Here is a 16,848-nt window from a genome sequence, read left to right as displayed (position 1 = left end):
AATCGTCAAGTCATATTACGTTTTGATACATTTATGGTAGAAAATTTACAAAATATCTTCATGGAACATGATCTTTATTTAAAATCCTAATGATTTTTGGCAAAAAAAAAAAAATTATAATTTTGACCCATACTATGTTTTTTTGGCTACTGCTACAAATATACCCCAGCGACTTAAGACTGGTTTTGTGCTCCAGGGTACACACACACACACGCATGTACAACAAAATCTGTAGAAAAACGCAATGCTCACAGTCTCAATCAGTAAATGATAGCTAAAACTTTACATCAGGAAAAAACTATAGAAACTGAACTTGAAACATGACTGTGGAGTGAAGTGTGATTTAAAAGCCAAAAATAGAACAATTCAGGAATAGTGAATTAAAACAGCTTCTAGTGATGTCAAACGTGGATAGTTTGAAAGTACTCGTTTCAGCACACGGTTCCTAACGTTCTCTCAGTTTGGCTTGAGAAATCCTGTTTTCTTCAAGCTTAAGATTGTAGGTTTGGTGTTCTAGAGCAGCACGGTGAGTTTGGCGGAGCACAGCGCCCGTCCCAGACTGTTGGATACACAGCATTTGTAGATCCCAGAATCCCCTGGTTGTACTTGAGCAAGGGTGAGTGTGCAAGCACCGTTCTGATCATAATTCATCTGAACTCGTCTGTTTTTCTCCAGCGGCGCATCATCAAACAGCCAAACCACTTCAGGGTCAGGATATCCTGCAAACAAGTCATTTCAGTGAATTATGGTCCAATCACGAACTTTTTGAAAACATGCTCGTGTTTGGATGTAGTTTAATTCCCGGCATCCGCCAACCCCAGAGGTACCTTGTATTGTACAGGCCAGGTGAACTGTGGCTCCGCAGCTCTCTGTGAGGTCATGCAGGGCTTGATGGAAACGTGGTTCACTCCACAACTGTTTGTCCAGAGATGCCACAGCTTGTTTGGCCTCTTTCCCCAGAGCATTCACTGAAAATACCATCACAGAGACACCATAAGAGGACAAATGAATCATCCTCAGGAGGTCGCAGGGGAAAGTCACTACAAAAGTAATGTATAATAGCTGTGAACACTTCATTTGCTGGACAAACAGGTGCTCCTGCGTCTTACCATCTACAGAAATGGGAGACAGCGGTCCATCAGATTTGCTGCAGCGAGCCATCCTTGTTAGTGCCAGCAGTGCTTTACCAGTTTTCTGCACGATAGAACTGATATGTACATGATTTGCAGTTTACCAAAGACGTAAAAAAAAAGCGATTCTGATGGCAACTTCCATCAGTGAAAGCCATCGGGCAGCTTTATACTGAATCGGCTGAAAGGGAATAAACTCCTAATTTTCATACCTTCCATTTCTGTCGGGCCAGGTACCTTCTCATCTTCTCTTTTTTTAGGGATTTGGTTGATCTGGAGTTTGAGTCCTCAAATAAGGCTATCCAGGGATGAGCTAATGCCTTCTCACAGGATAATCTTGTTCTAGGAGAGTAAAAATGAAAATAACATTCTACATTTAGAATAGAATATGCTGCTTAACTTGCAGTCTAATTCCATTTTGCATGAAAATGGTCAATTAATTAAAAAGCAAAACTCCAATGAACAGATTACAAATCAAAGTTATTACAGCTAACTAAACCATAAAAAAGTTAGTTGATATTATTGAATTAAATTTCAGCTGCTTGAAATGTCAGCTAAAATGGAAATTTAAATAAACTACAAAAATTTATAAAAAAATAAAAAATGAACACAAAAGTAAATATTTAAGGAACACGCCACTATTTATGAAAATAGGCTCATTTTCCAACTCCTCTAGAGTTAAACAGGTGAGTTTTCATTCAGCCGATCTCAGGGTCTGGCGGTAGCTCTTTTAGCTTAGCTTAGCATAGATCACTGAATCTGATTAGACCGTTAGCATCTCACTCAAAAATGACCAAAGAATTTCGATATTTTCCCTATTTAAAACTTGTCTCTTCTGCAGTTACATCGTGCACTTAGACCGACGGAAAATTAAAAGTTGCAATTTTCTATGCAAATATGGCTAGGAACTATACTCTCATTCCGGCGTAATAATCAAGGAACTTTGCTGTCGTACCATGCATGCAGCAGGCGCAATGATATTACGCAGCGCCTGAAAATAGTCCCCAGCTAACAGTATTGCCAAGTCCGTGGTTTTGCCGCGGAATTGGGCTAACACTGTTGCCTCCATGCCCGCGGGTTGAAGCGACCCCAATAACGTGATGTTTAGCCACTGGAATGCAAATTTTACTGGAGGATCCCCGCCGAAAAACGTGTATTTTACTCCTCTGAATGCAATATTTACCGGGGAACCCCCCCTTCGAAACGCAAATGGGCTAGTTTTGAGTTAGCAATTGGGAGGGTTTTGTTGATCAAACTTGGCAACCCCGAGCTAAGTAACTTAAACGTGACCTGCACTAGTTTGTGTACTTCCAGACCCTCTTGGACAGCCGGCAAATTGGTTAGTGTCTGGATTTACCTGTGAGCGATTAGCCATGGTTCTGTGCGTTGTAAAGGGCTGTGATAATAAGTCGAAGGTGTACTCTATCATCATGTTTCATAGAATTCCAACGAAAAACAAGAAACGAAAGAATCAATGGCTGGCTGCTCTGAACATCGATCTCAAAACACCGGTAGAATCAATCAAGAAATGGCGTGTTTGCTCAGAGCATTTTGGACCAGATGACTATTTGGTAAACATGGACAGTATTACTCGAACCACGGTACGGCGTCTGAAGGATACGGCCATCCCTACAATCTTCAGAATACAGACGGGACCAAGTGTATCATCACCCATGGCTGTGAGTGTAACATTGTCATTTTTAGTTAGCTTGAACCACCAGATTGAAAAAGCACTACTGTTTTCGTTAGCTACCTGTGAAATGCAATCACTGAGGACTTTGTTTGCACGACCATTTGGCTTAAACAGTTATATAGAGTTCTGGCGCCTGCTGCACAGATGGTACGGCAGCAGAATTCCTTGATTATTACGCAGGAATGACAGTATATATTAGTTCATAACCATATCGGCGTAGAAAATCGCAACTTTTCATTTTCCGTCGGTCTAAGTGCACGATGTACACAAACTAGTGCAGGTCACGTTGGAAGTTACTTAGCTCGGGGTTGCCAGGTTTTCGCAACAAAATCCGTCCAATGGCTAACTCAAAACTAGCCCAATCGCGTTTCGAGTGGTGGTTCCCCTGTAAAAATCGCATTCAGAGGGGTAAAATACACGTTTTTCGGCGGGGATCCTCCAGTAAAATTTGCATTCCAGTGGCTAAACATCACGTTATTGGGGCCGCTTCAACCCGCGGGCATGGAGGCAACAGTGTTAGCCCAATTCCGCGGGAAAACCGCGGACTTGGCAACACTATTAGCTGGGGACTATTTTCAGGCGCTGCGTAATATCAGTGCGCCTGCTACACGCATGTACGGCAGCAAAGTTCCTTGATTATTGAGAGTATAGTTCCTAGCCATATTGGCATAGAAAATCGAAACCTTTCATTTTCCGTCGGTCTTAGTGCACGATGTAACTACAGAAGAGACAAATTTTAAATAGGGAAAATATCGAAATTCCAAAATGAGACTATTTTCAAAAATAGTGGCGTCTAACCATAATCATTCACCTAAACAAATATAAGCTAAAACAGCTACCGCCAGACCCTGAGATCGGCTGAATGAAAACTCACCTGTTTAACTCTAGAGGAGTTGGAAAATTAGCCTGTTTTTATAAATAGTGGCGTGTTCCTTTAATAAACATTAGTTCTGGGCAACGATTAATCACAAATAATTGCATCATATAAGTGTACATAATGTGTGTGTGTGTGTACTGTGTATATTTGTTATGTATATATAAATACACACAGGACTGTGTATATATCTAAGAAAGATGTTATGTTTATATATTACATATTTATATAATACTAATTCTGAACAAATACACGTAAATATTACGTGTGTGTGTCTACATATACACAATACACACACATTATATAAACAAACATTTTATTTTGGATGCGAGTAATCATTGCCCAGCACTAATAAAAACTATAATGGTATTTATACCATGCTAATTTCGAGTCTCATTCCTTCATTCACCTCTTATCCTTCCTCAGCAGGCCGCTGATGAAATCTTTGGCCTCTTCTGTGATATCAACAAAACTCTCAGGATCAAACTCCCACTGCGCTGCAGTAACCAGAGCTAAGGTCTCGGCATCACTGTTTCCCTGGAATGGAGACTCGCCGCTCAGCCTGGGAAACAGTGAAAAGGAAATACATCGAGCAAAAACGCACATATTAGTCGATAGAAATCAAAGTGGCATCTATAAAGCGCTTCACTCAGAGCCCTTACAGGATGTAGCAGATCACGCCGATGCTCCACATGTCGGTGGTCAGATCTACAGGCTCATAATTCACAACCTCTGGGGCCACAAACTCCGGAGTCCCATGTAAGACCAGCAGACTTTTACCAGGCTCTAAAAAAAAAAAAAATTAATAGGATTTAATCTTGTTTATATACTGAAATTCCAAGATGTGATCTCAATTCTCAGATTTTCAGCAGTACAAAATAAGTATGAACAATTTTATCACGTTTTGTCCTAAATTAGATAAGTATGCAAATATGCCCTTACTACCAGAGTTTGATCAACATTTCTACATGAATCCATGTAAAGGCAGTTCAGAGAATTTGTTTCGGGACAGACCGGTGTGTAAACTTTTTTTTTTAAATTAATGCCAAGGTACCAAAAAATAATAGCACAGAAAATATCGGCAAAATATAGGTGACATTACATGCAATAATAAATTAAAGCTTAAAACAAAATAGATTAAAAAGACAAAATTAATTTTTTAAAGCTTTAAGATTCTTGGAAGATTAAATATACTAGTCAACATTTGAAGGGGATCAAAATGCAACCAAAATGTGTTTTTGTCTTAGGACAACTTTGATTAACTTTTTTGATCCACTTCAAGTGTAGACTACTGTAGAGAATTTACTGCGGTGCATATGAAAAGTAGTAATAATCGGATGATAAATTCAAAACAGTACATCCTTTAAAAACACAGAGAAACCCTGGAGGACATTGTGATTAATAACATTAGAAAATTCAATCGAAAATAGTTGTGTGTGTGAGGACAATCCCAGAAGATATGCAGATCAGTTTCATCAGGGTCACCACAAAAAGAACAGCTTGTATCCATGTCTGATTTAAACCTATTCAAAAACACTTACAGTGTATAGACAGGGGGAAGTCATGGCCTAATGGTTAGAGAGTTTGACTCCTAACCCTAAGGTTGTGGGTTCGAGTCTCGGGCCGGCAATACCACGACTGAAGTGCCCTTGAGCAAGACACCGAACCCCCAACTGCTCCCCGGACACTGCAGCATAAATGGCTGCCCGGTGTGTGTGTGTGTTTACTGTGTGTGTGCACTTTGGATGGGTTAAAAGCAGAGCACGAATTCTGAGTATGGGTCACCATACTTGGCTGTATGTCACGTCACTCACTCAGTATACCACAAACTTTACATTTCACTACTTTTAAAAGACCAGCGGACACGCCCCCAGCGTCAGAGAGAATACTGCTTTTTTTTTTCTAGATTGATAACTTTTACTTGCCATTTTTTTTACCATTCAAATTTGGCTGGGTGGTTATATTGACAATTTTTTCCGTGGTGTGAAAAACTCAGAACACATTTAATATTGCTTTACACAGCCTATTTATTCTACATAAAAGTAGTCCATGAGATCACATGATCAAACGCGTCTTGCTCATTGGCTGACGCTGCAGCTAGCCTCAGACTCCTGTCAAAAATGGCATTTAAAGGCATTTACAAAGCTCTGGTCCTCGCTCCAGTACAGTAGGTGGCGGAACCGCAGCTTAAAATGTTGTAGTTGTCACTAACGTTACACAAGAAAGCGGATTCTGGAAGTGCTGCACTGGTTGTTTACAGCAGAAGAACAGGGATGCTTTATGCAAGTTTCGTGCGTTTCTTTCTACATTTTGCTTTGGATCCTGGTTCATTTTTTAAAAATGGTGCACAAGTGTGCATTTCCAGGATGCAATAGCTTTAAGACAAAGTTGCGAGCGCGTAGGAGTGCACTGGCGAGCCTGACTTCTCACAGGTGCTGGCAGTTCATAGAGATATTACTTTATGTATTCGGTACTTCAAGCACATAAGGTTGTGCAGTGAACATTTTTTCACAAAGACTATTTCAGAGCAGATGAGGGAAAGGCACGACGATATCTTACAGATACAGCTGTGCCTGTCATTTATTTACAAAAAACAAAGGTATGCATACATTGGTATTAATAGTAGTTTCTTAAAAATTAGATTAACAATTACTCGATGTATAATGCATTACAACATTAATGCATAATTTACAACAGATGGGTTGTTTCAGGAGACTGTGAGTGATACATCATTGATCAGCCAAGACTTCCATTCAGAAGAGTCGGAGGAGGAAATGGATCACTGTTATGCATTAACCGCAGAGACGCTACAAACTCTGCCGAGGAAGCGAAAGAAGTCCGACGTTAAGAAGAGAGAAAGAGACAGACTGAGACAGAAAAACAGAGTTAACATCGGCGTGGCCTATTCCAGATGGAAAGCGCTGAAAGTGGAGAAAGGCATGAAGAACGACGCGGAGGTTGCTTGTTATCTGCTGGACAGGTAAAGAATTATGCGCCTTTCTAGAACTGCAGGCGTCTTGCGGAAGAACACTGTTGCCGGAGCTACTTTTCTCTGTTTATGTCTGTGGCGAATCACGCAGGCACTGGGTTACTCCGCAGCGCAGTCTAAAATAATCCGAATATGAAAACTTCTTATAGGTGTACCGTAGTGATTCCTGATAAGACAAAAACACGGTTTGGAAAATGGTATCATGTTGTACTCGCTCATTATATAAGATTTATATATTTATATAAAAAAGTAATATTTGAAAAGCGATTTGGACCACAGTGTCGGACCGAGTCCCTAAACACTTGCAGCCAATCAGCTCCAAGTTTTTCATATTTGTATTTTATATTAAAAGAAGTACATTTATAACACTATTCTGTGTATTATTATTATTAAAAAAAAAAAAACACTAATTGGCTCTTTCGTGATCGTAAACGTTTCGAATCTCTTATGACGTAGTGAAGCCCCTTTTAATGAAGTCATGTGACTCGCTCCGAGTCCGAACCACAGTTTTGAAACAATTGATTCACAAATGTTTCGAAGCTTCAGGGAGCAGTGCTTCGAAAGCGCACATCACTAACGGATATCAGCAGATCGACTATAAATGGAGAGAGATGGCAGATAAGAAAAAGAAAAAGAAGAAAATATCGGAGGAACAGAGCATTAAAAAGAAGGGTTACGATCACGAAAGAGCCAAGACCCGTGTGAATATTGGAGCAGCTTTCCAGCGGTGGAGAGAGCTCAAGGAGCGGGAAGGCCTGGAATCGGACGCCGAGGTTGCGTTTTTTCTTCTTGATAGGCGAGTAACGTTGATTTTGCTTTGTTTCACAACTTATCTGTGATGGCTTTTGCTTGAATATGCTTGTGTGTCACCTTCGCATGTTTGTTCATTTGCAATCGTATTGTCGTTCGCTTCAGCGATGATAAAGACCCATTGGTTTCCACACTTTATGGAACTGTTGGGGTAACGTTATGGGTGTGTTTGTTTTGGTGCTTTCAAATATCAATATCGCTTAGCGGCGCGTCTTCATAAAGTAGATAAACTGAAATGGTAATTCCATGGCAGACGTAACTTACTTCAATCTTCGTTTTATTTATTTCGTTTAATTGCATAGTGTAGTTTTTCCCCTCAGTATAAATAAGTTTAGCCTAATTTATTGCAACTTACTGTTTTCATGTTTTCTCATTTTTGTTTATTAAGGTGTGTGGTGGGCATCTTTTGCAAGACAAGTCCAGTGCATCTTTAAGAAAGAGAGGAAGACCCCGGAAATCAACATTTGCATCTGCACCACAAACTGAGGTATGTACTTTAAGGTAAATTGGGACACTTTTTGCCGTTGAGATGGGAAATAATCCCAATTAAACCTGAAATAAGCTGTAAAAATTAATACTTAACTAGTACAATGGATGGTTTGTTGGGTCAGTATGCCAAAGATTACTCGCATGTTTTTACAGTAACTCTAGTCAACCTGTTAGATCTTAAACGCATTTGGTGTACACTGCGTCTGATACAACATACTGATCCCAAACATGAATTTCCGTAGAAGATTCTGAGGGATTCGCTTCCGCCCAGTTGGGACATGCAGTCAGACACTGAATCCGTGCCTAGTCCAGATCCCCAGTCCACAAACGTTGAGGTCCTTGAGATCTGCTATGACCTCCCTCCACTATGGCCATATCAACCAGTAAGTGCTCACATATCATGTGACTTTCTCCACTATTACAGTGCTTTCCAATGCAGCACTTTTTTTAAATTCATTTGTCTTAGTTATTTTATTTCTCTTCACAAATTATTCTGCAAATAATTAAGCTCCAATTATAACACTTCACTATATATATATATATATATATATATATATATATATATATATATATATATATATATATATATATAGATATATATATATATACACACACACACATACACACATACAGTACAGACCAAAAGTTTGGAAACATTACTATTTTTAATGTTTTTGAAAGAAGTTTCTTCTGCTCATCAAGCCTGCATTTATTTGATCAAAAATACAGAAAAAAAAATTATATGTTTTTAAATTTATTATACTTTAAATTATCATTTATTTCTGTGATGCAAAGCTGAATTTTTAGGATCATTATCACATGATCCTTTAGAAATCATTCTAATATGATGATTCATTATCAAAGTTGGAAACAATCAAAGTTCTGCTGCTTAATATTTTTTCAGAACATGTGATACTTTTTTAGGATACTTTGATGAATAAAAAGTAAAAAAAAAAAAGCTATGTTTTTAAAATATAAATATTTTGTAATAACAATATACACTACTTTTTCTTTTTTTTTAAATAAAATCAATACTTTTATTCAGCAAGGATGTGTTAAATTGATTAAAAGGATAGTAAAGAAAATATATTATTAGAATATATATTATTAGAATTTTTTTTTGTGAATAAATGCAGTTCTTTTTAACCTTTTATTCATCAAATATATTAGACAGCAGAACTGTTTCCAACACTCATAATAAATCAGAATATTAGAATGATTTCTAAATGATCATGTGATAGACTGGATGTTACATGTGACACTGAAGGCTGGAGTAATGATGCTGAAAATTCAGCTTTGCATCACAGGAATAAATTATTTTTTTTAAAGTATATTCAAATAGAAAACTATTTTAAGTTGTAATAATATTTCACAATATTACTGTTTTTTTCTGTATTTTTGGTCAAATAAATGCAGGCTTGATGAGCAGAAGAGACTTCTTTCAAAAACCTGTATATTGTTTTGTTTTCTTTGCAGAATGAACATTTAAATAATTTTTTTGTAGTTATTTTCAGCCATACATGTGCCGTTTTAGAGTTCACAAACTCATTTTAAAAGTTAATTTCCTATTTTTATTTGTTATTTTTGCCAGAAATTCAACTAAAGACTTACTAACAATACGCTCATTCCTGTTTGGGTAAAATCTTAATTAAATTAAAGCTATTTGATTGAATTTGAATTGCAAACTTGATTCAAACCTGTAAAATTTACAGGTTAATTAGATGAGCCACATACACATTTTAAAAATGATTAACATTCAACACCTGTGACTGCTCATCGTTGTTAAATATCAAGTTTTGGCAACCATACACAACTGTGTTCTGCATTATAACTTTTCATGCATCACCATTTTCTGTAGGATAAACAAGCACAGCCTGAACGATTAATAGAGGACGGATTTGACCCGGATGTCAGGATGGGTTACACTGAGGAACAAAACCGTGTGATGGAGCATAGTTCATCTTCAAGCACAACTACAGAGGAAGACAGCGCAGTGCACTACGAGGAAAGAAAGGTTGGTCAAAATAGACAGTTGAGTAAAGATCTGACCTATTGGATTTAATGTATGCTGGACACTTGTCAGCCACCTTTCCTTCAATATTCACCTCAAATCATCCGGGGTATTTAGTCTATGAAATTATTTAACAAGCCTTTAGATCAAATGTTTTTAGGATCAGCTGTTCAGTCAAATGAGTCTAAACTGCTCACTGATTATTTTCTGTCTTGCAGGATGAACTCGCACAGACTGCCCTGCGATTGGAGGAGCGTTTAAACACCATGAGGTCTTTGTCTGATGCCGCACCTGATCCCATTTCAATGACAAGAGGAATAGAAGATCAGAAGGAAAGAAAATGGACAGTCAACAAATCCAGTTTGACGGGACTGTTCAGAACCTGCCATCAGTGTGGAGAGCCGGTTCTGGAATTTAAAACGTTAACATCCGGGAGTCTGATTCGGATTCAGTGGGAATGCTCAAAGGGACATCTCATGTGGCTCTTTCCCAACCACAACCCAACATAACACACACACACCAAAACCAGACGGGGATGAATGTACTGCAGTGTATCTAGATTTATTAAAATGTGAATATAAAAAAAATAAAGTTTCTACTTTGGTATTACAAAATTAAGGATTTTTTTTTTTTTTTTCCGTACTTGGACTCAAATTGTTTAACATGCTCTTGAAAAAAAAAAAAAAAAAAAAAAAAAAAACAGCACTTAGAATGAATCACTCACCCAGTTTGCAGGCCAATCCAAAGTCAATGATCTTGATGAGCGACCCAGCGCTGTTCACACAGATGATGTTCTCCGGCTTCAGGTCGAGGTGGATGATGTGTTTGCTGTGGATGTACTGGATTCCTTCCAGGATCTGACGCATGTAGTTCACAATGTTGGGTTCCGTGTGCTCTAAGTTCTCATCTACTATCCGTTCAAACAACTCACCACCTGCAATACTGCAATGAGACAGAACAAGTACAGGTTAGAAATTCATATTAAATTCATTTTTATACAAAAGGTTTGATTTAAAAGCTTAAAGGGATACTCCACCCCAAAGTGAAAAATGTCATTATTCGCTTACCCCCATGTCATTCCAAACCTTTAAAGTGACACTTATTTTAAGTTTCCAAAAAAAAGTTTAAAATTTTTGGTGGGTGAAAAGAATTTTTTGTTTGACCACCTTGAAATGTAAAATTCTAACACTAAAAATGCTCATCATGTGTGGAGTATTCTAGCCTTTAAATTAAATGCACTTTTTTAAATATTTAAAAAACAGGTCTGATATTTCCTTAAAGATTTTAAATTAAAATGAATATTAATGGATAAGAAAAACTCCATAGAACACTTTCAAATGGTTAGATATGTAGTTTGTGTGTTTATATATTATTAAAAGCCATTTCATCTGTCAGTTTAAGGAGACGGATATATCTACTCACTACTCCAGAATCATGACGATCTCAGACGGGGTGTCGTAGGCTGCGAAACACTGCACCAGCTTCGGGTGACGTAGTTCATTCATCAGTTTGATTTCTTGACGCGCTGCCTTTTTATCTCTGGAGACACGAGCCCGGTAGAATTTCCCAGCATACACCTGACCTGTTTGCTTATGGGTCATCCTGTACACATCCCCAAACTTCCCTCTGTGGAGATGTAAGATGACGGTTTAAGATAAATATAAATATCAAATTTTAAACTTGATTTATGAGATGGCTGATACTCACACTCCCAGTTTTTCATGGACATGATAATGATCCCTGACTTTGTGTGTAGTGTCAGGCACAACCTCCACATATGAGGTCACTTCCTGTTGTGGCTGACCTGAAACATTAATTTTGATTTAATTTCTTGCTTAAGCATCACTGACTTCAAAAAGAAACACTAGCATTCTGTGTGTGTATATTTGAAATTATGTAATTATATAAACTACATAAAAATATAAATATTCTTGGTTTTTGTAACTATTCATTCTTATAGAAGGCATATACATTTATAATTTAAAATTATAATATTTACATGAAATTCTAAGTGTTAGTACAAAATTAGCATTTATAATTTAAATATAAATTGTAATTATAGAATTTACACATTAATTTTTTTAAAGGAAAATATTTAAAATAACAGAATTCATTATACATTTAAACAATATTTACATTTTAAATATAAATGAAAATATTTTAATGCTTAAATTTGCTCTCATATATTCCATGCATACATAATTTGTACACACTAAAACTTATATACACTACAGAAACATTCAGAATAGCATGGTAACTTCTAGTGTTTAAAAGCTGGGCATCTGTCTACCTGCAGTGTTCATCTTAATGCAGTCTGACTCCTCACTGGGGTCACTGGCTCCCACTGCGTTACAGGCTCGTACTCTGAAGCGATACTGTCCCTGCGGGTCCAGACCAGAGCGGACCCGATACGAGGTGTTCTGACACTGGTTAGTGATTTCAGTCCAGTCACCGGGCTCGGTTTGGTCCAGCCTCTGAAACTCTACCACATAGGCTGTGATGGCAGAACCTCCATCAAAACACGGCCCAGACCAGGACAGAACCAGAGATGAGCGGGTCAGCTGGGACACGAACGGACAAGAGGCTGGAGGGTCTGGACGATCTGGGGAGAAATAGAAAGTGAGTGAGAAGCAAGGTTATTGGGAAGTAAAAAAAAAAAATAAACAATTTACAAATATTTTGTTAATTAAAAAGATGAACAAATTGATGAAAATATGATAAGAAGAACTACTAGATGAAAATGAGAAAAAGTTTTAAAATGTACTAAATTACTAAAACTGGAAAAATAGAAATGAATATTACAAAGAAAAATATACTTCAAAAATTAAAAAGTATTTTTATTTTTATTAAATACAAAAATATATATATATATATATATATATATATATATATATATATATATATATATATATATATATATATACACACAAACACACATTTTAAAAATAATTTGTTTATTAAAAATATGAACAACTTTATGAAAATATGACAAGAGAAACTACTAGACGAAAATGAGAAAAAAAAAAAAAGTTTAATGTACTTAATTACTAAAATTGAAAAAAAAAAAAATAGGAATTGAATATAATCAAACAAAGAAAAATATACTTTTAAAAATGAAAAAAAGTATTTATTTAATGAATACGCAAATATAAAGCCATACAGAAATATGTATGTGTAATATAATGCACAATTTCTGTAACTTAAAATACTAAAAAGCTTGTTCAAATATTAAAAAGCTAAACAGAAACACTACAAAAGGAATGCCGATCACAAGGTAAAAAAATAATTTAAAATGCTAATTAAAAAAAAAAACAATTTGAAAATTTAAAAATGATAAGTACATGATTTCTAAATCTAATTAAAACTAAAAATGTAAACAAAAAAATAACAATTAAAAAAAGCTTAGTGAAAACATTAAAATGAATTAAAACATTTCTAAAAAAAAAAAAAAAAAAAAAATTAAAATAAAAAATAAAAAAAAAAAAAAAAAACAGTATATAAATAATACTAAAGCAACACAAGTGAGGACAAAAAGGCTATTTGATTACTGGTTGTCATGCCATCACCACAGATACAGAGCGATTAGACTAATTTCAGATCTTACCAATGACACGGAGGCTTATGGTCTGGTGAGCTGTGCCTCCTCGGTTCTGAACAAACAGGGAATAACGTCCCGCATCTACAGGGAGAACATCAGAGAGGACCAGGGTGCTGCTGCTGCTGGTGTTCGTCACACACACTCGCAGTCCTTCTACCACAACCTAACGACAAAATATCCACACTCAAAATACCAAACAAGTGCTGTGTTTTTCAGCTCTCTTGATTTTTGCGCAATGAATCCACCACAAAACACCTGCTTATTTGAAATTCATGAAGTCAGTTCTTATGTTCACACGGGTGTGGAGAATCACATTAAATACAGGTTCCACTAAAGCTGCACAAACTGCTCAGACCTTTTCCGTGTCATAAATCCAGCAGGAAGCCACAGGCCCAGAGCTTCTGAAAGGACAGTGCAGTCGAGCGGTTCCTCCAACACAAACCACAACCTGCTGCTGGGGATCCAAAAACTCCGCTACAGCACCTGGAGAACAGAAAGAGAGGCTACTGACACACAGATCCTCCACCTTCACAAGCACTTCATGTCTCTTGTAAGAATGCCCTGATGGCCTACATATTCACAGAATTAATCAGTTTCAGTATTAAGCTCATTTTGAGAATCAGAATGAGTTTCCAGCACCAGTGTTATTTTAGTATTATTATTATAGTGTGATAGGTTTGTTCATTACTTAATTTTTTTTCCTCCAATGTCTATATAGTTTTAGCCACTTTAGAACTTCCACGGAAAGTTAAACTATTTTGTTCTGAAATGGATTCAGTAGTGGCTCTTTGACTCATTCATTTAGAATCTTTAGATTCTGAAATGCATGATTAAACTGGTGTTAAATGAAAAAAAAAACCTTCTTTGAATGATTAGTAACACATTAACATCCACACACTCACCTGAACCACTGCTGGCTGTGTTATTGAGAGTGATGTCTGCAGTGAAACACAGATCAAATTGGTGAACTAGACATGTACATATAGATATTGCTCATCAGGACTCATCAGTCATGTGATGTGCAATGTTTAAATAAATGAGGCAGATAATTGGCTGGTAGACACAGAAGGCTTGTGTGATTGGCTACAGGCATGAGATGTTTGAATCGAATTTATAGAAATCTGTTTCCAATCCCACATTCTGTCCTACACTGACATTTAAATGTGATATAAACACAGTTTAGCCTTTAAAATAGTGCGTTTGTATTAAAAAGGCATCAGAAGTATATAAATTTAGGACATGAACATTCCTATTAATAAATTACAATTGTTCATTTTCATGAACATTTTTGTTTAAGTATTAAATAGTAAAGTTTTTTTCTGTATTATTATTATTTCATAATAAATCTAATACTAGTGTATGTGCCTGTAGATACATACCTGGTCTCCTCTTTTCTGTGTCCTCTTCTGTGTTTCTAGGAGATTTTTTCCTTGTGTCAGCAGTTTCTGTTTGAAAATGTTTAATAATGTGTTATCTTAACTGCACAATTATCGTAACACATCTGGTAATACATAGTTATGTATTTACTTTGTGTGTATGCACAAGCACATTAATCACACTAATCAACAGCGACTGTAAAGACATTTATATTGTTACAAAACATTCCCATTTCAAATAAATTCTGTTCTTTCCACTGATATAATCAAAAGTTTCTTGAGCAGCCAATCAGCATATCACAATGATTTCTAAAGGATCATGTGACACTGAAGAATGGAGTAATGATGCTGAAAATTCAGCTTTGATCACAGAAATAATTACATTGTAACATAAATTCAAATTCTTTTAAATTCTACTAACATTTCACAATATTTACTGTAGTTTTGATTTAAAAAAAAAAAAAGCAGCCTAGGTGAGCAGAAGAGACTTCTTAAACATCTTGACAAGGAAACATTTCCTAAATATCTCTTTAAAATTTTAAAATGACTCATCTGTGGGAATTTGTAAAGTGTATTGTGTCAAAGTAGAAATATCTGACCTGATTTCTCTGATTTCAGACTGCTTTTCTCTCTGTTTGTTGGTTTGGTTCCATTCTCTGTTCTCCTCGACACATCCAACGCTGCTGAAGACTTCAGGTTAAACCTGAATGTTGAAATGTAGGTCTTCTTTTGACCCTTTTCAATAAAGTCCATTATTATACTGTGACAAGTTCCAAACTGTTTGTCTCTTCCTCTCTCAGATTTGCACGTCTCTGTCCATTATTTCTCTCACTGCTTCATTCAGCAGCATTCTGGTTCTACTTCATGCCACAGGAAACAACAGAAGTTATCAAGTTGATCATATAAATGGTTTGAGGGGGAAAGGGATGAGCTAATCTCACACAGATGAAGTGGGCGGGGCTTCTAACAGAAAGCCACTCAATCAAGCATGTAGTGTCAAAATCCACAACAATGCAGAAATCATAAACACAGTTTCCCTGAAATGTGCACAAATGCGTTGGTCTCACAGCCAGAACACGTTGCAGACTGAAACATTTCAACTGAAAACTATAACTATTTCCTCGGCTCCTGGGTGTGTGACATTACAAATGTGGACGAGCCTGTCGGGCTGCTTGGGATTACCTTGGGTTACTTTAGCCTGATGTAAACCTCGTATTTTATCTGAGTATATTTAATCTATACATTTTAGATGTAGTTTGCATTTCATTACCATTGATTAGGAAGAAGCAGAGTATGCATGTGTGTATATAATGCTTCATTCGAAATTTAAATGTCTTTAAGTATCTTTGTGTTGTATACATTGTGTGAAGTTGTGAAATTAGTCATTAATTTGAGGTCAATATAACTAACCTAGTTCAGTTCAATTAACTTGTTAATTATTGCTCAGATATTATAACTCCACAGTCTTGTGGAATTTTAGTAGGTGTAATCTAAATACCAATTTATATGAAATATTTATTCTGAAATGTCTTTGGGTATATAATAATACATATGAGACCATACCGTAAGAGTAGGCTGTATAGAGCTGTAAAATAAATGTGGACATCTCGGTTTGTACATAACAAAATAAACAGAGTAATTAAAGGAGATAATAGCTGAGATATGAAGTTTTAAAGGGTGAAGATGAGACTGGTTGTAATCTGATTACACACACTGTCCTACTAATAGTAATGTATGTCATGGGAAAATATCACACATCTGCAGAAACAACATCAAGAGTACATGTTCTCAGGAATACATGCATTTTTGAGGAATGAGGAGAAAGTAGAATTTGCAGTTGCACTTACGGGACAGGACAACTTGTCTCTACAAGCCCTT

The 16,848-nt window shown here is 36.4% G+C and overlaps 2 protein-coding genes and 1 long non-coding RNA gene across 5 annotated transcripts; 2 read left to right on the top strand and 1 right to left on the bottom strand.

Annotated features, from left to right (window-relative positions):
- Window positions 1–105: 105 nt before the first annotated feature.
- Window positions 106–15,895, bottom strand: LOC109052990 (myosin light chain kinase, smooth muscle-like). The gene is made up of 15 exons (XM_042752102.1): window positions 15,570–15,895; window positions 14,974–15,039; window positions 14,497–14,532; window positions 13,950–14,077; window positions 13,601–13,757; window positions 12,287–12,598; window positions 11,704–11,800; window positions 11,419–11,622; window positions 10,721–10,938; window positions 4,360–4,483; window positions 4,107–4,259; window positions 1,343–1,472; window positions 1,110–1,194; window positions 828–968; window positions 106–719 (listed from the first exon to the last, which is right to left on the bottom strand). Exons 1-15 carry the CDS (start codon window positions 15,721–15,723, stop codon window positions 514–516), a joined length of 2,211 nt encoding a protein of 736 aa, XP_042608036.1. The 5' UTR covers window positions 15,724–15,895; the 3' UTR covers window positions 106–513.
- On the top strand, window positions 2,223–10,610 carry si:ch211-40k21.5 (uncharacterized protein LOC100332117 homolog). 3 transcript variants are annotated; one of them, XM_042752113.1, is made up of 7 exons: window positions 2,320–2,469; window positions 2,572–2,809; window positions 6,409–6,677; window positions 7,884–7,983; window positions 8,228–8,368; window positions 9,844–9,999; window positions 10,215–10,610. In XM_042752113.1, the coding sequence occupies exons 2-7, from the start codon at window positions 2,708–2,710 to the stop codon at window positions 10,503–10,505; spliced, it is 1,059 nt and encodes a 352-aa protein (XP_042608047.1). In that variant the 5' UTR covers window positions 2,320–2,469; window positions 2,572–2,707; the 3' UTR covers window positions 10,506–10,610. The 3 variants fall into 3 exon arrangements, with proteins under 3 accessions (XP_042608046.1, XP_042608047.1, XP_042608045.1); XM_042752112.1 differs by having other exon boundaries at window positions 2,223–2,809; window positions 10,230–10,610; XM_042752111.1 differs by having other exon boundaries at window positions 2,381–2,809.
- LOC122142226 lies at window positions 10,828–14,110 on the top strand. Its single transcript, XR_006158454.1, has 3 exons — window positions 10,828–10,963; window positions 11,392–12,615; window positions 13,972–14,110. It is a non-coding gene; the product is annotated as an uncharacterized LOC122142226 (long non-coding RNA).
- Window positions 15,896–16,848: the final 953 nt, after the last annotated feature.

Source organism: Cyprinus carpio, chromosome B24, assembly GCF_018340385.1.
Source record: "Cyprinus carpio isolate SPL01 chromosome B24, ASM1834038v1, whole genome shotgun sequence".
NCBI classification, from domain to species: domain Eukaryota; kingdom Metazoa; phylum Chordata; class Actinopteri; order Cypriniformes; family Cyprinidae; genus Cyprinus; species Cyprinus carpio.
Note: the sequence above shows the minus strand (reverse complement) of the source record. Positions and strands in the feature narration are given on the sequence as shown.